Here is a 26,621-nt window from a genome sequence, read left to right on the forward strand (position 1 = left end):
TCTAGTTTATTTGTCACGCTGACAGCACGAGCTGATTACCATCCACTGTGATGTGATATAAAGTGTAATCTGTAGTTGTGTCTCACACACATAAAAGTGAAGAACAACGTTTCACTTGTAGAACGGATCTGACGTCCACCCTGATGACTACTGCGGATTGTTGCGAACAGATTTCAGCTACATTACGTTCAGAGTTCAGAGTGTTTGTGTTGGGGGCCTCTAATAATATGGATACTAGATGTACATGTTGCAAATTTTACAGTTTAAAAATATTTATAAGCAGTGCAACACAGCTGAACTATTACATTTCTCAATAATGTAACAATATAAAACATTGCTGTACTAATAATCTGAATGACAGATGCATAGAGAAGAAATGATCTGTTGGGGTTTATAAGGTCAACGTTTGCAACGACTGCCTGAGCTCAGCTCATTCAAGCAGCAATGATGTACCGCTTTGGAGCAGAGCAGACGTATTACAGTCAGTTATTACACAAATGAAAAACGATGTGACAATAAGATATAAACTGTGCCAGTGTAGAAACTGTTGCAAAACATGACACTGAAGTTCTGCAAGCACCTGCAAAGACAACATGCTGACGTGACAAACCAGACGCAGCTCGATGCTCAGTGTACGGTGTCACGATGTACTGGCACTTTGATCTCTCTCTAGTCTTACAGACCTACAGACTTACTGTAAGCTTGTGCTGTTTAACTGCAGACAACTTTCCATATTAAGTTGCCAAGTAACAAAAATATGATGGAACTAATGTAACAAATTACTTTCTACATGGTGTGATTACTTATGTTTTTTTTAAGTAAAGAGTAATTTGTTACTTTTTGGGAATAACTTTTTTTTTTAAACACAGTACAACCAGAGAATATTTTTAAAAACATTTTATTAACACCCTGGAATATCATTAGATGACATGTTTCCTGTCAGTGAAAATGACATATGAAAAATAATTCATTTTGATAATAGCTGATTGCAGCATCTTAAAGGAGGGACAGATGTAGCTTGGCCATCAGTAGTTTACCATCTGTGATTATGCATTCCCCATGATTAGAGTGTAGTTAATGTAGACACCTGCACGCCTGAACACAAATATACTTAAATAACCTGAGACAAGAGCAAAGGTGAGTCCGGGTTTACTCACATCAGCATTTGCTGTTTTAAGCATTCAGCTCTTTGGAAAGCCGAGAGATCACAGATTAGTTTGCACAGCACACAGTAAAGTGTGATGTTAGGATTCCAGTGAACACGCTGTCACACACACGTGTTTAACAAAATAACAATATCTTCATTATCGCATTTAGAACAGCAGTAAATTATTTGTTCCAGTTTAGGAACACACAACATCTGGCCTGATGTTCACAGCGACTCGACCACACTAGCAAACACAAAGTGGAAGACTGAGCTGAAATACTCGAGTGCCCACACAGAGACCATGCAGTGGCTCTGATCAGCTGCATGGGGCAGGAATTAGTCCTCAAAGTTCACCAGTGTGTCATTCCAGCTTAATTTTTCCACTTTCCATGAACCACTTTCAAGTCAAAGAAAAAAACTCCAGAACCACTAAATCATGACCTGCTCAGTGAGATAACCTCACTCTTAAGTAAACTGATTACATTGTGGTGAACTGTGTGTTCTCTTCTTGTCATCCTGGAGGCGGAAATAAACTTTTCAGTGTCTCTCCTTTTCCCAGCAGCATGCATGTCACACTATGTGGGTGGATGACAACACTCCACTAATTATATTCACTTTAAAACTATTCAAATAATTTTAACCATCTAATAAAATCCTGCAGAATCATTGCAAAGGAGACTAAAAGTGTTTCTGGCAATGACACTGTGTTTACTGTTAGCATGACCGATTCATTCTTCAGATGAGCTGATGGGAGTTCAAAGCTCGATGGCAATTTAGATAAATGATATCACGGCAAATTCTGTTAGAACGGACAAAGCACTGTGTGGTCTGACAGCGATTCTCTGCATAAATCTGACAGGCCAGGTGCAGCGCAGGATTCAACCAGAGGAGGGCGCTGTTATCACAATTCCACCATATAAACCTGAAATCTGAGCGTAACAGCTAAGTTGTTCATGTTACCGTTACTCTTAAATATGCACAACACGGTTTGTTCTCAGCAGGCTGTGTGAGGGTGCAGGTAAGCATCAAAGTCAAAATTCCATATCGTCACACTCGATATGTGAACTCACATCGTGCAGCTCAGAGTCTCATTGTTGTCACACTGGAAAGTACATTTCAATTTGCTTCATAACAACTGTAAAATCAGAAAGAAAGAAAACAGTTGCCATATTTGTGCAGACAGAAAACACAACAGATTGTGTCGTTGTGGAATGATCTTTGAAACACTGGAAGCCCATCAGCTCACTGTAACTTCCTGCATCGGGATTCTCCTCCTCTGTCCTGATGCAGAAACATGTGGATGCAGAATGAAGACTGAATGAAGCACGATGAGACAGAGCTCAGCTACTGCGCTCACAGCATGAAGGCCTCTACAGCACTCATGCACTCGATAAATCAGCCCTTCTCTGTCCAAATAAAGACACAATCACAACCACATCTGGCCCAAAATGCGACACTTTTAGTATTACACTCAACACAATTCACAGTGAACTGTGCACTGCAAACATTAGTGAATCATCTTTGTAGGATTCATTTAATATTTCTCCCAAAAATGTACATGAACATAAACGTGCATGCAATCAAACCAGCCACAAACTGACGCAGCGTCCTCTGTGGTAAATACTGCGAGATGATCAAATCCATTAATCTGGCTCTGTGCTGTTGTTTTCTTTAATCAGTCTCCATCGTTTGCATCAACTGTGGAAAGCAAGTGAAGGCTCCAGATGGACAATCACTTGCAGAATTATAAAGCATCGTAAATCACCAAGAGTGTATAAGTACAGGCCTCTGCAGAGTTTCACCGAGCACCACTCAAATCATCAACATTATTTCTGGATGTAGATGATGATAATACACAGAGTTCCCACCAGTCCTAAGGCCTGGATGCCCAGGAACCAGAGCAGCAGCCAGAAGAAGACGATCACGACCGGCTCCACTATTTTGTCCCCAAAGTACATCTGGCTGAAGCCCATTCCCCGCAGACACTTGTTGAGCGAACCAAACAGAGTCCCCATTCGCTCACAGTCGTCCAACAGAGGCTCTCTGGTAGTGGGGTCATTCGTGCGGGGCCAGGTTGCACTGGGATCAGCTCGAGGGCGGTTCTGGCTGACATCAGTCTGTGGAGACAAAGATATATTTACGAATTCCTGAATTCAGATGGAAGGTAAATGAATGTAACACTTGTATAAATGTAAGACAGCTTATAGTGCATCCTGTAATATACTGGGCAAGAAAATGTCTGATTGTGAAGATTTTTGTCAACTACTTACTCGACTAAGTGAAAAAAATGAAAAGAAACATTGTGAGAAACGAGTATGCGCACGCCTGACCTCAGAGGTTACTTTTACTCACAATAATTCAACTTGTGAACAGATGAATAGTAAACGTAAATAAAAATGTTAAACTATACATAGACAGGATGTAGAGAAACTGACAGCCACGATGTTTTTGCACTGTGGAGAGCTGGTAGTTCTTGTTGTGCTACGCTGAGCAGACTGAAGCTGCAGAGAGCTGCAGTCAGTGACAGCGGACGCTTTGAGAAGCACAGAATTATAATGCTCAGGTATTTCTTTGTATCTGTAATGATGTTGTTTTAAGCCAGAGAAGTGAGCTGAGCGGTTTAAAGAGCAGTGTGACTATCACACTAATGAACTCTTATTCAGCAGTTTCTGCTGCAGCGTAAAGAAGGCGCTCTGTTATGATTTAAAGAAAGTCAGGCAACTTAGTAGAGCTCCCATTTTTGTGGTCTAAAGTTGTGTCCTACAAAATTACTGTTTACTGATAAATCTGTTTCACTCTCAAGCCTCATCTAGTGATGCCAATGACTAGGCAGTCAGTGACCTGCAGTCCTCTGATGTCACATTTGTGGATCGTCTCAGACTGCTCGCAACCCCAGCTGAGTAGGTACTTAAAAAACAAAGTACCTGGTACTAACGCCTAATGGAACATGCTACAAACTGAGTCTAGAAGTCGATCTACGCAGACGTTAACTGTGTAGTAGTTTAGTCTCTCTCTACAGCCTCCATTTGTGCTGCACAGTTCTAATACTGTCCACTTTGTAACAGTTCAGATTCCATAAAGGCAGCTTCTTACCCAAGATAGCAAACCAACCAGCAGGACTAGTAAGACTCGACAAGATTGGACAAGTCAAGCTGAAACTTCATTCCAGCGTTTCTACAGACAAAGCAACACAGTGGCATGCTGATCAAACACGATTATGTGTTTGTTTGGATGAGGATAAAGTAAGTGTCCCTTTAGATACAGTTCAAAGCTTAATGCTGAATCCATTCATCTAGGAAGATACAAATTACTATGACGATTAATGAGGTAGTATTTATAATGAATTAAAAAGTGTCTGTGGGTGGCCCCGGCCTTTTGTACCGCTCCAAATGCTACATAATCCTGTGGGAAACACTGCATTACAGATGTAAACAGTGGTGACAAGATGGGAAAAATACAGCAAGGCCCGGGTGTAGTCCCTACCAAACACACTCACGCCTACTGAGGCCAAGACTGCGCTCAAAAAGTACGATCATTTAAGACCTTTGTCAAGCAAATCAAAGCTTTGCTCACTGGCACGTATCACATCGACACACGAGCTTACATTTCCAAGTCTGCACTTGTGTGAAAAAGCATCACATTTATAGTTCATATAGAAGAAAACTCAACTCAAGCCTAATGTAGGGCTGATTCATCGAGTACTTGGAATAACTCGATTATAAAAATTCATTGTTTCAGCGCTAATGATAGCAGACCTGCAATAATGAAAATATGGATAAAGAGCCCACCAGTTTCTCAACAGGAAGACTGAAAAATCAACAGCAGCAGTGATGATGAGAGTTTAATGTGGTCCTCCTACACGCCGCAGAGCAAATGCTTTAGAAAAATAGAAGAATAAAGGCTTTTTTTTCTTTCTACAGCCCAATAAAAATGTACCTGGGCTCTGAGCCACTGACCTGGGGCTGTTAGGCTGGACACTGAGTTATTATTAACATCTACAGCATTACAACATCCGCTTTCAGCAGCACAGGATTCAGAGTGCTGATAACTCTCATTAAACATGCAGACACAAACACACTGCTGTCAGGGCTGTTTGCCTCCGATTATTGGAGATCATTTATTTACTTTTGCATTTGGAAAGTGTATGCTGTAAAATATTAAATGTTTCTCTGACAGATGTTGGATGCAGTGAAATTTTAAAACACTGAAATGTCCAAAACACAAAACAATGAGCAGATCGTATTTGAAATACCTGTTTTTCCACTTTGGAACATTTATCGTTGCTCATTAATAAGGCAGCAGTCGATTAAAAACTCGATTACTAAACTAATAACACCACAATAGCTGCAGTTTTCTTTATTAAATGAAATAATAAAGAAAACAATTAGAAATAACAGGATTTGTGATATTTAAAGTAGGGCCCACTGCCACTGGTGTACTTTGACCGATCAAGTTTACTGTGGGTTCAATGATCAATGGCGTGTTAGCAATGCGTCTTACAAGATGACACGGGATCGTTAACTTCATACTGTATGATATTACATATCCCGACTTAAGTTATATGACCGTCCTGTCCTGTCCGCGGATCCTTTGCTTAATTCTTCGAATAAAATAACATCTGAATGGAATCTGACTCAAGTGTTTACGTTAGGACAACAGATAAACCTCAAAAACAAAGTTAAACCTGACGGCAGGCTGAGCCGACGGTGAAACCGCTCCCAGATCTTGACAACTCGGCCCTGTTGCCACAATGTTAGCATGAAATCTGAAAAAGGCGGCTACAGCTAGCTCAACAAACGCCGCTCGGCCGCTTTACCCGGTGCCGCTGGCTGTGTAGTGGTGCCTGCCTTCCACCCTGGACAGGCGGAGGAATATGCTGCCTTCTCCGGTTTTCCGTTGGTAGCTCTTCTAACTCACGTCGATGAGAAACATGCCGGACATTTACAGGAGGCGTCACAGCAGACATATTCCTGCTAGTACAGTGACAGGAACTTTTAGGAGTAAACACATGCTGGGGGAGCGACTCAGAGCGCGTTCTCGATCTCGGGAGCCAGCAGATTTTTTTAAGCGTCTAAACTTCATCGAGCCTGTGACAGGGCGCCACCCACAGGGCAGGGAAGTAATGACAGCGTTGTTATCTCCCTTCACTTGTGTGGAACACTGAGCCAGACAGTCGTGGAAGTGCTCGGAAAAACGGCAAATAGTATGGAAGCTTGTTTCTATGGAAACATGCTTCCTCCACTAAAAAAGAACCACATTAAGAAAAAAATTATTATCAATCATTTTGAGAATAAAGCTGAAATACGTCGAAATATAGAGACGCAGTGGTTTCAAGGCTGCTATACCCTGTACAAACAGCCTCGTGTAGATGAGTTAGTGACAATTGATCAACTGTCTGATCATGTCTTGTCCTCCTTCCTCTTTACTGCACGAGGGACTAACCATCGATATCCTGTCCACTGGCAACATTTCATTTTTCACTCTTCCATGTTTGTGTGTTTTTTCCCTTGTGACTAGATGCAACGCTCTGCACCTCCTTATACCCATCACCACACTGTGTTTAAATCATTTCCTTGAAACTAAAACTGACTCTGAGGTATGATTTCACTAACTCATCAACACAAGACATTTTGTACAGGGTATAGCAGCAGTTTGCCTTGAAACAACTGTAAGTTTTCCACTTTTTCCTTGAATTTCTGGAATAGAATTTCAGCTTTATTCTCAAAATGATCAATAATATTTTTTGTCTTAATGTGGCCTTAACCATCTTCATATATTTTTTTCCTGGTAGTGTGTCAAAAATTTGTGTTCCTATTACTAACATTTTGGGTAGATAAGCACACATTAGTTAATTCATACAATTTTACAGTTGGGAGTCATGTTTAAGTGCAGTTTCAGTAAATCTCCAAATGTCTGCTTGGAAATAGGCCCATCAACTTTCTTCTGCTTATCCATGTGATGTTGGGTGGGCTGAAGCTGCTGTCCCAGGGAAACAGATGGCACACGCCCTGTCTATTACAGGGCTAACACACCAATTAACTTAATCACAGTCTTTGGATGTGATGGAGCCGGAGTGCCCGGAGAGAACCTGTGAAAGCCCCAGACAGGCCCCAGCCAAACAGCGGATTCACAGCTAGAACATTTTTGCTGTGAGGCAACAGTTGCTAACCACCACATTTTATTTTATGTAATGATTTCATAATCACACTTCCTCAGGTATGTGATAATTTAGTTTATCAGCATGATTAAACAAAATCTGAGTCTAAAGAAGAACCCATTAAATACCGGTGTGGATGTGCATCATTTTGCATCACCGTCAGAGAGGAGCCCTGTGCTTGTATGTGGTGTCTCAATGTGCTTCTGCTGAGTTATGTGACATGCTTTGTAATGTAGCAGTACAGTTTTAAAGTTTTGAGGTGATGTGCATTCATGTGACAGTAAATGCATACAATGCACTATGTACATGTTTTATAAAACAAGTAAAAATGGTGTTTCCATTAATTCACTGATACAATAAAGTGCTGTCACGGGTGTAATTTTCCGTGTAACTGGTAATGTTATTTTGATTTAATTAACATGTCTGCACTAGTATTACCTTAGTTAGCACTAGTATTACCTTACTTATAATGATATGGAATCAACCAGTTAACCTAACATTAGACTGTGGGAGGAAACTCCAAAGGCTCCAGCTGATGTTGACCGTCCTGTGCTAACCACAATACTTCAGTGCCCCTTCACTCCTCTTCCTCTCAACCACCTCCACCCCCAGCATGGTGTGTGTGTGTAAACATTAGCAGGACTGTTTAATGCTTATGCTGCGATGTGATGTACAAAACTATTAGGAGACGGTGCACGGGCGGACCCCCCACAAGGTTCAAAAAGCCTTAGGCTGGCCCCGACGTTTTAATGTGTTATTCTGATTGAAGTGTGGGATTACATGTCACTCGTAAGCAGCGTAATCCCAGCTAATCTGGGATTCCTTTTCACTCTGCACCTTGGAAACAACATCAGAGAGATAGAGCTACTAACATGGATATACAAAAGGCCGTCTCTTTGTAAGGTTAATTTGACAAACGATGCATCTGCTGGTACTTTTTCACATTTTGCAGTCGCTTCTGTTAGCGGCCCATTCCTGTCCATCCTTATGTTCCTGCCATAATGGGAAAAGTGGAATAGCAGAACTCAGGTTAAGTGAGGCTCAAATTTAATTTCTGTGTTTCTGTGTTATGTAATCTGTTTCTCAATGATCACTGCTCATTTTGTTAGTATGTGGCATCCCATTGCAGTACTCTTGTGACAACCGAGTATCAGTAGTGCCAATAGTGCTGAACAGCAGTGCTATTTTATAACATTAGATACTGCCAGTGTTGGGAAGGTTACTTTTAAAATGTATTCCATTACAGAATACAGAATACATGCCCCAAAATGTATTCTGTAACGTATTCCGTTACGTTACTCAATGAGAGTAACGTATTCTGAATACTTTGGATTACTTAATATATTATCATGATTTTTACAACTACATGAATGTACTATTGCTGTGATTCATTACTGTTACTGAAGGTCCGCGGCTCCGAACCGTAGTAAAGGGACCTCTGGCTAATACGGTGGGTTCTGTGTCGGCTCGTAGCTGAAAACTAGCTTTACTTTGTTGTCTGGGTCAACTTTGTGTATATATATATATATATATATATATATATATATATATATATATATATATATATATATATATATATATATATATATATATTTTGCCAATACGCAAAATAAAGTTACAAAAAGAGCTATTATCCATAACACACAACAATTGTTGACGCAGAATTAAGTATATGTCCGCAAGCTGCACAAACCTAGAATGGCAAGTAAGGCTCCAGCCAGCAGCTCAGGCTCTGGTGCAAAGCAGATGACTCTTGCTAGCAACACAGACCTTGGTGTGGTGCAGATGGCTCCGGCCGACAGCAGACGACTTCTGTTAGTAACACAAGGCCTCAAAATAGGCCTCTTTTCCAAAAATTTACAGAATAATTTAAATAACCCTTAAAAACCTTGTTGAAAAAAGGCACTAAAATTCATTAAACATTCAACAAGAAGACATACTGCTGCCATCTTGGTCAGGTTACAGTTCAACAGTGATGCCATTTACATTTGTTATATCACATTCCTTCAGTGGGAATAGAATTGATTTACCTACACTACTGGTCAAAAGTTTTAGAACACCCCAATTTTTCCAGTTATTTATTGCAGTTCAAGGGAGGGGCGGGGCCATCTGCTATGACCTGTTGGGATGAGGGGAAGACATACTGTGGAGAGCCAGAGATGAATAATAACTTGTGATTAAATTCAAATTGGTGTATAAACACATAATGAGTGAAAAAAGTGAGTGAGGAATCCTCAGAGAGATACATAAGCATGAATCTGACGAATATGTGAGATTTGTTGCAGTTAATGCTACTCCAAAAGCACTCACAACAAGAGAGGTTGAATAAGCCTCTGTTACAGACTCAGAATTAACAGAAGTGCGAAGAGCTATTGAAAATGGACACTTTGAAAAATGCAAAACATATGCACCCATTGCAAATTAACTGTGTGTCATCGGCTACATAGTTTTGCGGAGAACTCGCATTGTATTGCCAGAAAACCTCAGAGCTCAAGCACTTTCACGACCTCATGAAGGACATTTAGGAATTGTTGGAACCAAACAGCATCTCAAAACAAAAGTTTGGTGGCCAGAGATGGACAAAGCTGCAGAAAAATTTTGTAAAGCTTGTCACAGATGTCAAATAGTAGCCAGACCAGATCCACCTGAACCACTGAGAAACACACTTTTACCGATGGACCATGGCGAGATGTGGCGGTAGACTTACTGGGACCGCTACCTTCGAACCACTCAATACTTGTACTGATAGATTACTACAGTCGGTATTATGAGTATGATGTAATGTCATCTACAACTGCTGAAAAAGTCATTGACTCTATTGACTGTATATTTAGCAGACATGGGCTACCAGTTACCATCAAATCTGATAACGGCCCACAGTTCAAATCTGAGCTGTTCAGAGAATATTGTGAAACTAATGGAATCAAACATATAAGAACTACACCAAAATGGGCTCAAGCAAATGGAGAAGTGGAACGTCAAAATGCATCATTGATGAAAAGAATCAGGATCGCACAAGCCGAAGGACTTGATTGGAAGCGAGAGCTAAGAAAATATGTAACAGTTTATCGCAGCATTGAGTGAGGAAGAAACAGCGCATCATTGGAAGATGGCAGTAGCCTAGGGCTATTGCAGCATAACTAAAGGAGGATTCAGGGTCATCTGTTCTGGCTCTGACTATGTACAAAAAGGAACGTTTTAAGGCTAATCTGTCTGTCTCCTGAATTCAAGCTTTTAGAGATATAAATAGTCTGTTAGGAGATTTTTCCATTGCTTTATTGTTATAAAGTTTTTTTACTTACAGTTTACAAGGATGACATTCTTGGTGATAATTAGAGGTGTAAATGAAACAAAAGTGTATTAACCTTGCAATTGCATAGATAAGTCACCTAAGATACATGTGAGAGATGATCCATAATTTGAATTTAAAAGTGTCTAACTGGGGTGCAGTGCCAAATGGCATGCAAGTAAGTATCAGGGGTGTTTTGAGAGTAGAATGTAAATTTGTTTAATTCAGTAAATTGTACTTTGTGTAATCTGTCACCTGTGCAGTGTGCCATGAGTTGTAAGTTTGTGTTTTTGATGCAGTTGAAAGTGTTATTGCAGATTTGAGTCCAGAAGTCAGCATTGCTGTTGATTAAAAAGTCTTGTGATTGGGAGAGACAGAGAAAACAAAGACTTATTAGGAGTGGACCTAACTTTAAGTCTGTTACATTGTTACTAATTTCATAGCCACAGGGCTAAAAAGTGTTGCATCATTCTGTGATGGCTAGTGTGGTGTGGCAGGCAGAATAGGACCCAAATGCAGGACTCAAAAACAAAGGAATAAACCAAGGGAGGCAGCTTTATTGCTGAATCAAGATCTCCAAAAAAGAACTAAGAAAACTAGAAACTAGAAACACGGAACTCAAAACTAAGAAACTAAGCCAGAAACAGAAAACTAGGACTTACCAGGAGCAAGAAGGGGAACACACAGCAATGTGAGGCATAATGACACGACAATGGACAGAGGAAAACCCAGGCCTTAAATACACCAGGGAATAATGAGGGAATGGGAAACAGGAGCGAAACACAGCTGGGACTAATCTGACATAATAAGATGGGGAGGAAGCAAAACTGAAAACACTGAAGACAGGACACGAGACTGTCAAAGTAAAACAGGAAACATAAGACAGGCACAGAGACACAGACTTCACAAGGAGACACGACTGACAGGGGAGACACAGGAGATGAATGAACACAGAGACAAGGGTGACTCGACATGAAGCGAGGAACACAGGAAAGGCACCGAGAAAACATGGAGATAGAGACTATACACTGAGGGAGAGAGAAGTACGATCACGAAGAACCTAAGACAAAAGATAATCAAAACCATGAATAACAATAATCAAAGAACAGTAAACCAAAAATACAAACACTGGGACACCGATCCAGTGCCGTGACAGAAAGAACTTAAATAGAAAAAGCATAGAAAAAAGTGCTTGAATGAATAGGTGTGAATGGATGAATGAGTACTATGAGTGCTTTGAGTAGAAAAGAGCTTTATAAGAACCAGTCCATTACCTCTATTCCACCTCTCTCTCATTCACACTTGCACTTGCCTTGCTTCTTCCTGTGCACACCTCCACCTCTCAAGCCTTAACTTGTCCCCTACTGTCACTACAGATCATAATGTTTTATCTGCCTGTTTGTATACGATTTATTCATTCAGACTTTACTCCTGTTTTTAACTCATCAGGTTGGTCCAGTGCAGTGACCCTGGAATCACAGCTGTTCCCATTAGCGTCCCAGCTGACACGGTCAAACTTCGTCTAGAAAAGACGCCGATCTCCAAGGTGTCCAGGGCAGCCTTCTACAACCTGTCAGAGCTGCGGTTCTTATGGCTAACTTATAACTCAATAACACTGATCCACCCAAGCAGCTTTGTCAACCTGAAAGCCCTGCGAGAGCTCCGTCTTGATGGGAACCTCCTAACATCCTTTCCCTGGGAGGGACTCAGAGACATGCCCCGTCTCCAGACTCTGGGTCTACATAACAATCGTTTGTCCAGTCTTCCAGCCCATGCTGCTCTCTTCCTTCCTAACATCACATATCTGGATCTGTCCAGCAACAGGTTGGTCCAATTTCACAAAATCTTAAACAGATTTGCTCAAGTTTTCAGTTCTCGTTTCCTTTTCTACCAATAGGTTGACTATATTACCAGCTGAGCTGCTGGATCTTTGGTTTCCTCTTCCAGGACAAAGTGAAGGGCAAGTGGAAAGAAGAATTTTGGGTACAGTATGTTTTGGAGCAATAGTAAGACATAATCTTTTATTGTGCAGTTGATATCTATTAGTTGTGGTCATCATTAAGTCAAAGGATAGACTGCCCACAACAAAATGTACTTTTACTTGAATTTTATTTTTCTACAACAGAGTGCCTTAAAAATCCAAAGAAATTCTGGATGGCCATAAAGTTTTTATTATCTTGTCATAATCTAGTTAATTTTCCATCTAGTATACTTCTTTAATATTTTTTTTCTGGTTTTTTTTTTTTAAATTTTATTTAATTCTGACAATTCGACTGAAAGAAGCAGTAGCAGTACCCAGGTTTTTTTTAATTTGACTCCCTTTACAACAACAGAGGTTATGAGGGCTAAAAGAACTTGAAAACCAGCTCTCCTAAAACAAGCAGCTGAAACTATCATTGGACCACTGTCTCACATTTTCAACCTACTTGGTTACAAATAAAGTTTTTTCGGATTGCAAATCTGCCATTGTTGCTCCTCTATTAAAAGAAAAGTGAACCTAGTATTTTAAATAATTATAGATGGATCTCTAAACTCTCAGTTCTGGTAAAGTGCTTGAATCTCTGGTCAGTAATAAGGTTAAAGATTTTCTGGCCATTAACTCCATCTTGTCTCCTTTTAGTCAGGTTTCCATAAAAAATCACAGTACTGCTACTGCTCAAGGTCATAAATGATATAACTGAAACTCTTGATAAGAAGCAGTGTTGTTTATTTGATACTGGCTTATCAACCATTGTTTTTTCTCAACCAGCACTTGAGTGGTTTGCAAATGATCCCACAGGCAGTTGTACAGATAGAAGTCATTCAAGGTATCGTAAGTCAAAGTATTGTAAGTAAAAAAGAGCGTCCTGTTATTATTCAATATTTATAAAACTAATCTTGGAAACATCTTGTTGGAAACATGAAAGTTAAAATCACAGATCGATGGATGTTCTGCAATTTGTAGTCCCCAGAATACCGACTGAATTGGGAAGCATGCAGATTTCTGGCAATAAATGCTTGGAATAAATTACAGTCAGAACAACATCAAACTTACTCTTGTAAAATACTACATGCGGTAGTAGAACCTGTTCTTAAAAAAAGTAGCCTTGACCAAAATGACCCTGCAAACTATAGGCCGATTTCCAAACGTCCTTTTTTGGCTAAAATTCTAGAGAAAATTGTCCTTTTGCAACTACAGGCCTATCTAGATGTGAATAGCATCACTGATAAATTCCAGTCTGGGTTCAAACACATCATAGTATGGGAACGGCATTGTTGAGAGTCTTCAATGACCTCCCTTTAATCTCTGATTCAGGGCGCTCAGCGGTTTTAGTTTTATTTGATTTGTCCTCAGCGTTTGATTTAGTGGACCACAATATCCTTTTAACGAGGCTAGAGCACATGGTAGGCATTAAGGGTAGTGCTCTTAGTTGGTTACCTTTCTGAAGTTGGACGTACCTTTCTGAAAGGTCCGTCGCTGCTACGATGGGAAGTTACTCTTCCTCTGTTGCCCCCTTTTCCTGTGGTGTGCCCCAAGGGTCTGTGTTGGGCCCTATGTTGTTTTCTTTTTATTTGTTACGTCTAGGTCGCATCTTTGAAAAATATCAAATTTCCTTTAACTGTTACGCAGATGATATTCAAATTTACTTTCATCTGACTGAGGATGTCTTACCGTCACTACACTGATTTTTGATTGTAAGAGAGAAGTTAAGGATTGCTTATTGAGTAACGCACTCATTTTAAATGAAAAGAAAATGGAAATTGTTTTTTTCGACAGCCATATTCCTAGTGGCCAACTAACAGGCTCACTTGGGCTGTTTGCTACCTTTCTTTCTGACACTGCAAGCGACCTGGGTGTTCTCTTGGACAGTTCTTTTAAACTCGATAAACAAGTCTCCACTGTAGTTAAATCTAGCTTTTACCAATTACACCAAATTGCCAAGGCCAAGCCTTACATGCCCTGTAAGGATCTTGAGAAACCTATCTATGCCTTTATTACCTCTAGATTAAACTACTGTAACTCTCTCTATTTTGGCCTCCAATCTACCCTTCTCCACAGGCTGCAGCTTGTTCAAAATGCGGCGGCACGCCTCTTAACTGGAACTGGTTTGATTCTATCACCCCTATCCTCGCTGACCTGCATTGGCTTCCCATCAAATACCGTATTGATTTTAAAATACTATTACTTACCTTTAAAATTATTAAAATTGTTATTGTTTCCTTTCTCTAAATTATTGTATTACTGTAAAGCACTTTGGTGTACCGCTGGTTTTAAATGCGCTATACAAATAAAGTTGTATTGTATAAAACACTTGCACATAGACAAGGTTAACCGTAATGACCTGACCAAAACTTTAAACTCCTTCAATGCAACTAAGGCGTGAGGTTAAAGTTCCAAGTATCTATGTTTCTGCAATCTTGGCCAGGTTTCCCTTGATCTCAGTAGGACTAACCTGGTTAAATGAAGGTTAAATAAACAATAACTAATGACATTAAATGTGAATAAGTTAAACTGTCTTGGATACCCAGGTCTCCATGACAATCCCTGGTTGTGTGACTGCCAGATCTCCATGCTGATGTCTTTGTCCATGACCCTGGGGAGTACTGTAGTTCTTATGGACCAGTTGCTGATGTGCAGTAAGTCTCTGAGTCAGTCGGAGTTGCTGCAGACCCAAGCTGAGCTGTCCCGCTGTATGAGGCCTTCAGTCCAGCCTGCGGCCACCAGGGTAATTTCCCCAATGGGCAGCAATGTAATCCTACGTTGTGACGCCACTGGCTACCCAACGCCAACACTGACTTGGATCAAAACCTCAACCTACACAAGTAAGCTGTCTCGGGTGTCAAGTAATGTCACTAACATTTGAGGATTAGTTGAGTCATGCTGTGATTTGTTTTTCTGTACAGATTGTTGCCAACAAGACAACCTTGACAACTCTGAACAGCTGCCTAGGATTTTGGAAAGTTGTAAGTGCAGGTGCATTGTTGCTTCTGATAAACATTTTTATTTCATACAGTGCTCTTACTACTTAAAGTGCTGTATCTGCATCCATAACGGAGAAGGTATTTAAAGTATTTAGAACAGAAGTGTAGTGAACAGTTTCTGTAGCTAGGCTGTTTCATTGTTCTGACTGTTTTTCACCAGTTTTTATCCCTTGGTTCCCTAACTCCATGGTTGCAATAGTTTTGAACAACTGACAGTTAATACTGTCAGAGGACATTAATGCATGTGAGACTCAGTACTGCGATGCACTAAATTTAAAGATTGGGAATTTTAAGTGGATCATTACTGATGAATTTAAAATGTCAATATTATGGCCTTTATTACTTTTTTATTTATTCACTGCAGTAATCTTGTACACTACTTTACTACAGCACTGGAAATATTATGATTACTACCACTAATAATTAATATCAAAAGTAATAGTAGAAGTAGCAATGGAGTTTACTCTGCAGCATCACCTGATATGCAGATCAGTTAACTTGCCTACATAAAAGCAAAAGTCCCTGTCTTAGGTTCAAGGTTCAAGGTTCTTTATTTGTCACGTGCATAGTTATACAAGTATAACATAGAGTGAAATGTAACCTGACACGCTCCACGACATGTGCAAAAATGGGGTGGGGGGGGGGGGGGGTAGAGGAAGAACATTATATATAGTATATACATTGGGTCAATGTGCAGTAGTAGCAGCAAGCAGGTGAATTCTGTACGTTAATATGAATAGACATCTGACTATTTTACAGAATAGACAATATAAACATATTTAAAATTAAAGGATTTGAAATGTACATTGTGCTGATGGGTTTAGAGTGACTGGAAGAGAGTCCTGTCTCAGTCAATTATAGATGATGTGGGAGGGCGGGTGTGTGTGTTTAGGGCCTGGATGACTTGGGGATAGAAGCTCCTCTTGAGTCTCTCTGTCCTTGCCCGGACTTCTTGCAGAAGTTGGAACAGTTTGTTGCCAGGATGGGACGGGTCCTTCAGTATCTGTGCTGCTCTAGTCCGGCATCTCCTGGTGTAGGTGTCCTGAAGCGGGGGGAGAGCAATCCTGCAGCAGTGTTCTGCAGTACGGATCACTCTCTGGAGAGCTTTTTGGTCCTTTAATAGGAAGACGTGCACAATGTACATTATTATCATAAAGCTGAGAGCAGAGCTGTCATAGTCTGACTCAGAGCTTCTGGCTCTGTTTTTGGCTCTCCTCATAGTTGTAATGAGTAGTAGATATCATGATGAATTTAGTCAAAAAACATGTTACAAGATGTTACTAGCCTGTTTTAATTAAAATATTTTTGTGGATCTTAGGACCCCAGATGAAAGCCATGAAAGCACTCCCTGTCTCATAACATAGACATCCAAAAACTCACTGACACTGACAAACAGATAAAGTTTTTGAAATACTTTAAACACTGTGACGTCGGACCCCAACACTTGCACACACACACCGTGGGTATGGTGGCACACACTTATTTTTCATATAGCTGTGTTTTCGGCTTAGAAGCGCGGGACACAGACACTCCCGCTCAGTGGTCACTCCGCTCTCTTTCCACTGTCACGGAAACATAAGAAGAGTCACAATCAGTCACTCGTCCCAAACACCTGTTCAGCCCCGCCTCCGCGCCGCCCCGGGAGCTCACTGTGCCACCCCTCCTCTGCAGTGGGCCAGAGACCACACCCGCGCCACAAATACCATTCATTATTTTTGTTAAATAAGTATGATTTAGGAAGTTGTGTTAAATAAGTAAATGACTTCTCCCCTGTCACTGTACAGTTTAACATTACAATTACGCAATGGCTGTGAGGACAAATGAAGGAAGGTGTGTGTTTTATTATATTTTGTTCATGAGACGAGTATTATGTCCAGAGATGGGCAGTAACGCGTTACCCGATTGCTTTTTTCAAGTAACGCATAAAGTAAGGAATTACTGTATTCTTGCTGTATTCTTCCACTGACCGCTGCACACCTGCACCAGGGTAAACCTCCGCCTACCCCACTCCTGCTTTACAGGTGAAAATAGAGCAACAGGACCGCTAGTCTTTGACTTTATTTATTTTCTGCTGTGTTTTACTTGCATCTATTTGAAAGACTGAGTGTAAACACACAAAAAAAATTATTTTATGTGCTGGAATGTGCAGAAAATAGGTTTAAATATTAAACTAATTTCTTCCAGTCAGAGAATGTTGCAGATAATTAAATGTTTGCTTGATGCATAAAGTTAAAAGATTAAAACTAATAAAACAAGTTTTAAAAAGCGACTTTTCCATTTGATTACATTTTGTACGATGATTATGTAGAAAAAGTAGAATTGGGCTGAAAGATCTATCACTTTATCACCTATTCAGGTTGTAAATCGTGTTTTTAAAAAGTAACTAAGTAACTAATTACTTTTGAAAATAAGTAATCAGTAAAGTAACAGGATTACTTTTTTGGGGGAAGTAATCAGTAATTAGTTACTGATTAGTTTTTTCAAGTAACTTGACCAACACTGGTTATGTCTGGACATTTAAGTGTTGTTTTTTTCTTTGTTTGTTAGCTTCGTGCATCAGTCTACAGCAAATGAAAAAGCAAATGAAAAAGCTAAAAAAGTCCAAACACAGATGATCAGTCTTTGGTCTCAGGTGCTTAGTTTAGTTTTGCTTCTCTTGTCTTGCTTTCCTGATGAGTTTCAGCTGTGTTTCCAGATGTTTCCTCTCTGCCCCAATCACCTTTCTGACTGGCCCGAGGGTGTGCCTCAAAGTCTCCCCTGTCTCCCGACTCCTATTTCTAACCTTTTTCTTGACTTCAATAAAAACATCACTGAGGTCAAGGAAATGTGGGTGGGAGAATTGGACTGGAGCATGGATCAGCCTGACACTAGTATCTCCTTAGTGTGACAAGTACTGTTTAATTTAATCTATGGACTCCCAGGGCCAGATCTTCAGGCCATGTTTCTTGAACATCGTCAGAACTAGAGGAAGGACAACTTACTCTGTCTGCATGGGGTTGTTATATAGTTTCTCCCTCCTCCCTCTCTTTCTCTCTCCAGTCATTGTTGATATGCAGTCAACCAATGTCCAGCCTCTCTCTCTCTGAGTTTTCACCTACTTTAACTAAGGAGGAGGTTACTTCATTAAAATCACATCATTTTCTCCTTTTCTATGTTGTACTTTCACACGATTTATCAGTAACTCCATCACATATGAATATAGTTCTCATGTTTCATGCAGTTTATGCTATTTTATTTCAGCAGGATTTACCATAAGTTCAGTCACATGATTACCATAACTCTTTGACAGCTAACGAATGTTGGAGGCAGAAGTAAGTTCAGGGATTTTTACTTCGTTGTTTGTCCAATGGTTGACATCTTTTTCCCCATAAAACTAAAAACAGACATAAAGTAAATATTACAAAATGTCTTTTCCTTAACTTATACATCTAGGTTATAAAGTATAAAATAAACAATAAAATACTATTGCACACAGCACGACAGCATAACAAGCAAGCTACAAACAAAATAACTGTACCATAATAACAACAGCGGTTCAGTAGTGATCACAATACAACTTAGTGAGTTTAGCTCCTTTGATGAGAAACAAACTTGTTTCTAAACAAATCTCTGTGACAAATTGACTCAGGATAATTAATATTATATAGAAACACAATGAAATGTACAATGAGTACAGTTATGCATCACCAATAGTAGTGATTGAAATAATCTCCCGTTCGAGATGATCTTCATGTTGTGTAAGAACATGGATGGATGATTCTTTGGTGGCGATGAGAACTGGGTTTCTGCTGCAGCAAAGCATTTTTAATAATATGAAAAATTCCTATTTTCTAAAGCTAAAGTTGGATCAGATTCACAGGATTGGGCTGTGTTGTGAGCTGAACTATGAGGCTATTGTGAGCTGGAGTGACTGCATCAGAAGTACAGGAGACTTTGGCCACACAGACATAATATTTTCTTACTCACCACTCATCCATCCATCACAGAAGCACAAGTGCGAGCACCCAGAACAGGACTTCCATTGAGAGAGCTACACATGGCATGCACAATGAAAACAGCCCAGAGGTGCATGAGAAAATAATTTTGAACATGAGATGGGCCAAATTTTAATCAAGTGAAACTTTTGATTTTATAAGCTCATTCCTAAAGTTTTTAACTACATCTTGTGTAACTCCAAAGTTTCTTTGGGTCTCTGGTTTGTTAGGGACTCCAGAGTAGGGATGGGTATCGTTTAGGTTTTATCTGATACCGGTGCCAAACCGGTACTTTTGAAACGGTGCCGGTGCTTAAACGGTGCTCAAACCGGTGCTTAAAGAATGGAGAACACAAAATTGGTCCAAAAACCTCTCATGTTCAGCTGTTTTTTTGTAAAAAGATAACAATGTTAGCCTTTTCTGCAGCTATGGGGCATATATGGTATCACTCTTGGCTGGAAGCAGCTTAAACAATGGAAAAAACACAAACTTTGTCCAAAAACCTCTCATGTTTAACTGTTTTCCACTTTTTCTTTGGTCATTTTAGCCTTTTTGTCCAGGGTGAAGGGAGTATCTGCCATCAAACAAGAAGACAGCCGCATGTAGCTATGATGATGTTTGCTAGTTCACCTTACATGCATTAATGTAATAACGTGGTTAGCCTACTCAACGTAAATTACACACGAACAACATTCAACTCACGCAGAGAAGAACGGCTGCTGCTGCATCATCATCCTCATCATTTCTGCTACACTGGCAGGGCTAGGGGCCAGGACTCTCCTCTTCGGGTTTTTGGGGGATGTTGCTAACTCCGGGTCCGATAACAGGCACCACAGCCGCAGTAGATGTGCTCGGTGTGAGGTCTCGCAGCAAGCTATCAAATACTGTGCATTTCTCGGCTTTTAAAAAAAACGCTATGGGTCGCCAGGTGTTTCATCAGATTTGAGGTGTTACCTCCTTTGACAGTATCACAGTATCACCTTAAAGCACTTGTTGCAGCTGCTGAGTTTGCATCTTTTGCTGTGAAGTACAGCCAGACTTTGACCTCTTCGCCTTGGACATTTTTAATCTGTAGCTCTGCTCTAAAAGAACGTACGTACCTGGACCCGCCGGACTATCCTCAGAAACGTAAAATGATTGGCTAGAATCTAAAGTGTATCACAGCTCAGGAAAAAAAAAGCACTGAAATGTGCGCTGCTTTTCAGTCTGGTTACTACCATTTATGTCAGAACCGGTGCCATCATGGCACCGGATACCGGTACCCATCCCTACTCAGGAGTACCCAGGCCTGTAAGACTTCCTTTGTAAAGTACTCTTTTAAGTGAAAAGCAAAAAGCTAAATGTAGGGTGCTGAGAGCTAAGATTGTACAACTCTCTCTGTTCCAGTTATGCAGGAATCTCCGCGGGTGGGGGTCCGCTGGTCGATTATCAGCCTGAACGGGTTGTCATACAAGGATGCTGGTGAATATCGCTGCCAAGCCCGGAACATGGCAGGAATTTCTGAAGCCCTGATTAAACTGAAAGTCATGGGAATCACAAAACTACCCCATCTTCCAAAGAAGTCCAGAAAGATTTCCTCCAAATCCCCATCAAAGTACAGGAAACCATACCAGATCTCAGCTATCACCAACGTCCCCTCGGTGAAGGATAATCAGATACTATCAAGTATCACACCGTTTTCCAGTAACCAGGCCAAGAAACCTCAAAGCCTCGTGACTTTTTTGGAGCAGATGAGTACGTTAGAAAATACTAAATGAAACCAGCAGATGCAAAGAGAAAGGAACATGATATAGATCTAGTCTGTGGCTACCTGCCCATTGTAATTGGATTTACTGTTGCTGAAGTTTCTCAGTGTTTGTTACAGAGCGGAGGTCATGGCGGTGGGAAAATAAAGGAAATAAACGTTACTGTTTGTTAAAGCTGTAGTGTTGCAGCAGTTAATGTGAATTACTCGCTAAATAAAAACATAAGACAAAAATGTGCGTATTGTTTCTGTGACGCAGTCTGCATTTTTGTGACAAAACGTTTTATTCAGTTCAAATTTCAAAATGTGTCTGTTTGTGTTCTTGGCAATAAATCTTATACAGGTGAAAAGCCTGTTTATTCCCTTTAAATGGGGCCACGTTTATAAGGAAAATGCATTTGTGAGTTGAGCAGCAGAGTTACGTTTGTGGGATGCACCCATGAAAAACTTCACAAGGCTTCCCTGCAGTCAAACACCTTATTCTGCTATTGACTCTTGTTTTGAGCTTTTGGTACCCCAGGCGCTGACAACCAGGTGCCTGATTTGTACCAGATTAATTCAATTCAATTCAATTTTATTTATATAGCGCCAAATCACAACAAAAGTCGCCTCAAGGCGCTTCATAGATACAGAGAAAAACCCAACAATCATATGACCCCCTATGAGCAGCAGTTTGGCGACAGTGGGAAGGAAAAACTCCCTTTTAACAGGAAGAAACCTCTGGCAGAACCAGGCTCAGGGAGGGGCGGGGCCATCTGCTGTGATTGGTTGGGGTGAGAGAAGGAAGACAGGATAAAGACATGCTGTGGAAGAGAGACAGAGGTTAATAACAGATATGATTAGCAGCATATGTGAGCATGGACCCTGCTACAGTGGTCAGTTTTGTCTTCTCCCAGCAAGACATCTTTGACTGAAAACGCTAGGGCCCATGTCATGGGACGAATTCAACCTGGCATGCTTCAAAACTAAGATGCAGCAGGATGTGGAGGGAGCCCTAGTACCAAATGCTAAGTTACTATAATGGGGCATGCCAGAGAGGGGCTGGAACGTGGGCCTCCCACCATGTTTTCTTTACCCTGTCAGCACTCAGGAACCATAGGCAGTCTTCTACAGAGTTGCAGTCAAAGCTTGCAGGACAATATGGCCAACGGGTCTCTACCCAGAGAACTTGGAACAGACTGCATACAGCCAATCTCCGGTCTCATAGGGCTGCCAGGAGGCCCTGACTGCTCTTCACAGTCAGGCCTGTTTGTGCTGGTGTCGGCAACATATGCATTAGAACCTGAACATGTGGAAGAAGACAGAGAGAACGCTATGTTGACTTCTAGCGTCAAAAACCTTGAGACAGGCTTTTGTGTTTTTTACCAAAGTATCTCTATGTTTTTCTGTACAGGTTTCCTTTGAACACGAGTCGGGCGACAGACTTGCAGCCATCAGTTTAGCTGTTCTCATCATCAGAAACCATGTTGTCATTTTGGCAGTATGCTTATTATTATATTGATGACTGGCAATCATGGTGTCAGCCTGTACCTGTACAGTGTATCAACAGCCATCTCTCTCAGCCTTATTCACTCATGCAGATCCATATCACACCTTTTACTTCACTGTCTGCACTATAAGCTCATTGTGATAATCCTGGTGAGGTAATGGTAAAACATGCTGTACCTGAGCCCAGCAGATTTATGTCTGCGAAAAATAAGACACACAAAAGGTTCATGGCGTCTTATAAATGTCATGAAAGAATCCTGACTTTAGACGGGTGATTAAAATTTTGAGTGACAGTGATTGTTGTCTCTTATGCAGATCCTATCCACAGTTCAAGGATAAGGGAGCCATAACATTTACGACTGTCTTATCTGTATGAAATAACAGGGCCAATAAATCCACAAAATGCTCACTGTCACAGGAGTTGTTTGTTAAACGGTTTTTACACTTTAACTACAGTAGAAACAAAACTTACTGCATATCGTCCTGGTGTCAACACTTTCTATGAAACACTTACATAAATATAATAAGTACATGCTTTCACAAAGATCACAAGTGCTCACTGAAGTCACCTATGGGAGGTTTTGGAAGGTCATGAAATACATAATCAAAGTAGAGACTTTCTTTACTTAAGTAGAAACACAGACACCGGTGTTAAAAACTCGTCCAGTAAAAGTTGCAGTAATGAAGCAACTTTTTTTACTACCCAGTATAAAACTACACGGTATTTTCATGCGACATTTGAATAAGACAAAGTTTTGCAGGATGCTTCACAATATGAAATCCAATAATGACATCGCATGTAAGCTTTAAATTAGCAGTTTATCAAACATCACTTTAAACCTAACCTCTCTTCTTCCTCTCCTGTCCTGTCTTTATCTTTCTCCTGATCTCTGAGTGAAGTTAACTCTCTTAAAGTGATAGAAACACTAAATATAAAACTCAGCTCATACTCGCTCCTCTTCTATAGAGGTAGCTATAGAAGACGGACACCTGCTCTCTTTCCGACCCACTTCAACCCCTGAGTATAAACACTATGGATGATACTGTTGAACCTGAAATAACTAGCCTGCTTTCAACATGTAAGAAGCAGAAAGTACGGATATTTGTGTAAAAATGGAGGGAGTAAAAGTAAAGTTGCAAGAAAAATAAATACTCAAGTAAAGCACAGATACCTGAAATTTCTACTTAAGTACAGCAAATACAGCAAGTATTTGTAAGTTTTTACTTTCCAAAAGACACATTGGTTGAGGCTATTCAGCGTACCAGATGTGTGTGTGTGTGTGTGTGTGTGTGTGTGTGAGAATGGACAATTCCCCACTTCAAAATGTCTAACTACTACCACTATAAACTATAGTACTATATACTACAAACTATAACAAACAGACGTAACACTTACTGTAGTTCCAGTGCACACTTTGTACTGTAATCATAATTTCTCTGGGTGTGTTCCTAATATCAGGAATTTGTGCATGAACACCCTCAAATATCCAAGACTTAGTTGTAGTTGATTTCAATGAAAGTTCTACACCGTGACTAGTTTTCCAGTCAAAACATCATCTCTGTGGACAGAAACGATAGAAATTGATATTTCAGTAATGTCTTTTCCAGAGTTCACAGAACTGGGCAGGGGAAGAATATTTGTGGAAATTCTACCGTGGCTCAGTTCAATAAAACCATTGTTTTGGCTTCACATACGTCTCTGTTGCAATCACAGTTTTGACCAAAGACCACATGCTGACTCATGTGCAGATCATAGTGTTTCTGCAGTGTGTGCACTGTAAGAAGACAGATTGTGCTGCGCTGAAGCCGCTTTGAAATTTGACTCTGATGCTGATTCAAACCAGACAACACTTCGACATGCACAGTGGTTCACATGTTAGATGTAGGCATCATGTGTATTGTTTCACGTGAGAACAACATGTTCAGTTTTGCAGCTTAGCATAGATGATAAAAAAAGAGCTTTAGCTGCTGATTTACAGGAAGATTGTAGATGTTTAACAGGAGGTGTGCTGAAAGCTCAAAGGACAGAATAAATCCTTCAGATTTCTGGCCGTCTGAAAGATTCATACTCTTCACTTCTCATTTTTCTCTCCACCCCTCAGCACCACAGAGGCAAGCCTTCAGTTCACACAGCTAATTCAGCAGCCAAAGCCTGCAGCTCTGACCTCTGGTCAGCTAAACACTTTACCTTTAGAAAGCTGTGTTTGGTTTTGTTTTTTGGGGTTTTTTGTCAGGGGGACTTTTCATTTTGGGAGTTACCATGGTTGACAGCTTGAACATGGAGAAGCCAGAGAAGCGTTACTTTATTCAACGCAAGCATGCAGTCATCATCTGCATAACAGTGGTGTTGTGCTGTTTGGCAGTGGGCCTCGGGGTGGGTCTCTCGCGATCAAACAACACCACTCCTGCTGCCACCACCACACCAGCCCCCACAGCGGGGCCTACCCAGCCCCCTTCACCTGGCAGAGGGCCCTGCCTGCCTTCCACTGACTCCAGTGGGGACTGGAGGAATTTCCGTTTACCTGACTATGTGAATCCCGTCCACTACGATCTGCACCTGGAGCCGAACCTCGAGGATGACACCTACACAGGCACTGTTGATATCCAGCTTAAAGTAACCAAGCCCACCCGTCATCTCTGGCTCCACATCAGGGAGACATTTGTCAGTACCTTGCCAAGGTTGAAGGTGCTGAGTAGCCAAGGAGGGCAGAGGGAAGTGGCAGTGAAAAGCTGCTTTGAATACAAAGCTCAGCAGTATGTGGTGGTGGAGGCCACAGAGGAGCTGCCTGTCCTGGAAACAGGGGAGGTCTACACCCTCAGTCTAGACTTCCAGGGTTGGCTCAATGGCTCTTTGGTGGGATTCTACAGAGTTACCTACATGGAGGATGGAATCACCAAGTAAGTCATGTGATTCAGTTCATACACAGACATCTTTATTAATCAAGAATTAGAAAAGAACAGAGCAAGAAGGCATAAGACACATGAAATAGTTGCATCTTTCAAAAATTCAGAGTCGCCTTACAGTCTTTTCTGGAGGTATTAATAGGTGTTAAATAACTGTGGACATTCTATGCAATAGTTCATGAGTTGCAAATGTTGGAATAAAATAAGTTCCGCTAAGAATGAACACTAATTATTGAGTAATATTTTGTGTAAAACTTGTCTTCTGAGAAGCAACCAAGAGCAGGTTTATGATGGTTGTAAAAATTGGTGTTATCTGGTTTTATCTTGGATAAAAACCAGAGTCGTTGGTTGTGGCACAGGAGGAACAGCAAGTCTTCTACTAACTGTTTCTTTCCTGGATCCTTAAGCAACACAGATATCGTCCACATGACTGCGGCTCAGCGGATGTGGATAATTAATGGATCCTGCCCTCTGCATCGCTCATCGGACATGGAGCTGAAAACTTTCTCTGACATCTCTTTCAGATTTGCTATCACAAGACCAGATACAGAATATCTTTACCACTGTATACCAAAACATCTGCAATCATTTTAGACTTAGTCTAGTCATCCTATCATATTTCACTTTACATACATATTTACTGATGACTTTACTTGTATTTCTTATGTAGCTGAGCTCCTTCTTTGATGGGATTTCTACACTAAACAGGTCCAGGTCATTTTGTTCTATGACATATTTTATTGAGGTAGATTGATTTTCACGCAAAATATTATTTTATGCAGATAAAATCCAACATTATTATATTATATATTGATCAACAGAATATATTGACCAATCAACACGTCACTCTGAAGACTGTAACGTGGCTTAAATATTTAAAAAAGGTAAAAACTATCAATAGAAGACTTTTTATAATTCACCAGCTATTTGGTCTTTACTTCTTCAGTCACTACATT

At 40.5% G+C, this 26,621-nt stretch overlaps 3 protein-coding genes across 4 annotated transcripts in view; 2 read left to right on the forward strand and 1 right to left on the reverse strand.

The window, feature by feature from the left end:
• Positions 1 to 1,541: 1,541 nt before the first annotated feature.
• fam241a (family with sequence similarity 241 member A) lies at positions 1,542 to 6,311 on the reverse strand. The gene is made up of 2 exons (XM_085144515.1): positions 5,964 to 6,311; positions 1,542 to 3,264 (listed from the first exon to the last, which is right to left on the reverse strand). The coding sequence occupies exons 1-2, from the start codon at positions 6,111 to 6,113 to the stop codon at positions 2,974 to 2,976; spliced, it is 441 nt and encodes a 146-aa protein (XP_085000641.1). The 5' UTR covers positions 6,114 to 6,311; the 3' UTR covers positions 1,542 to 2,973.
• A 1,790-nt stretch (positions 6,312 to 8,101) lies between these two features.
• lrit3b (leucine-rich repeat, immunoglobulin-like and transmembrane domains 3b) lies at positions 8,102 to 23,175 on the forward strand. 2 transcript variants are annotated; one of them, XM_085144504.1, is made up of 6 exons: positions 8,102 to 8,333; positions 12,043 to 12,417; positions 12,491 to 12,576; positions 15,103 to 15,396; positions 15,478 to 15,537; positions 20,916 to 23,175. In XM_085144504.1, the coding sequence occupies exons 1-6, from the start codon at positions 8,224 to 8,226 to the stop codon at positions 21,284 to 21,286; spliced, it is 1,296 nt and encodes a 431-aa protein (XP_085000630.1). In that variant the 5' UTR covers positions 8,102 to 8,223; the 3' UTR covers positions 21,287 to 23,175. The 2 variants fall into 2 exon arrangements, with proteins under 2 accessions (XP_085000630.1, XP_085000631.1); XM_085144505.1 differs by having other exon boundaries at positions 15,478 to 15,547; positions 20,916 to 21,111.
• A 123-nt stretch (positions 23,176 to 23,298) lies between these two features.
• enpep (glutamyl aminopeptidase) overlaps positions 23,299 to 26,621 on the forward strand; it is a 38,505-nt gene continuing 35,182 nt past the window's right edge. Inside the window, exon 1 of the mRNA XM_085144500.1 lies at positions 23,299 to 25,659. Coding sequence (XP_085000626.1) covers positions 25,022 to 25,659 — 638 coding nt within the window. The 5' untranslated portion in view covers positions 23,299 to 25,021. The remainder of the gene's footprint in view (positions 25,660 to 26,621) is intronic.

Source organism: Neolamprologus multifasciatus, chromosome 19, assembly GCF_963576455.1.
Source record: "Neolamprologus multifasciatus chromosome 19, fNeoMul1.2, whole genome shotgun sequence".
Lineage (NCBI taxonomy): Eukaryota > Metazoa > Chordata > Actinopteri > Cichliformes > Cichlidae > Neolamprologus > Neolamprologus multifasciatus.

Coding starts and splice junctions, on each gene's coding strand:
- fam241a (XM_085144515.1), bottom strand. CDS start 6,113: ATGTCTGCTGTGACGCCTCCTGTAAATGTCCGGCATGTTTCTCATCGA. Junction 3,265..5,963: donor TACACAGCCAGCGGCACCGG/GTAAAGCGGCCG, acceptor TTGTCTCCACAG/ACTGATGTCAGCCAGAACCG.
- lrit3b (XM_085144504.1), top strand. CDS start 8,224: ATGCATCTGCTGGTACTTTTTCACATTTTGCAGTCGCTTCTGTTAGCG. Junction 8,334..12,042: donor AGTGGAATAGCAGAACTCAG/GTTAAGTGAGGC, acceptor TTAACTCATCAG/GTTGGTCCAGTGCAGTGACC. Junction 15,538..20,915: donor GCCTAGGATTTTGGAAAGTT/GTAAGTGCAGGT, acceptor TCTCTGTTCCAG/TTATGCAGGAATCTCCGCGG.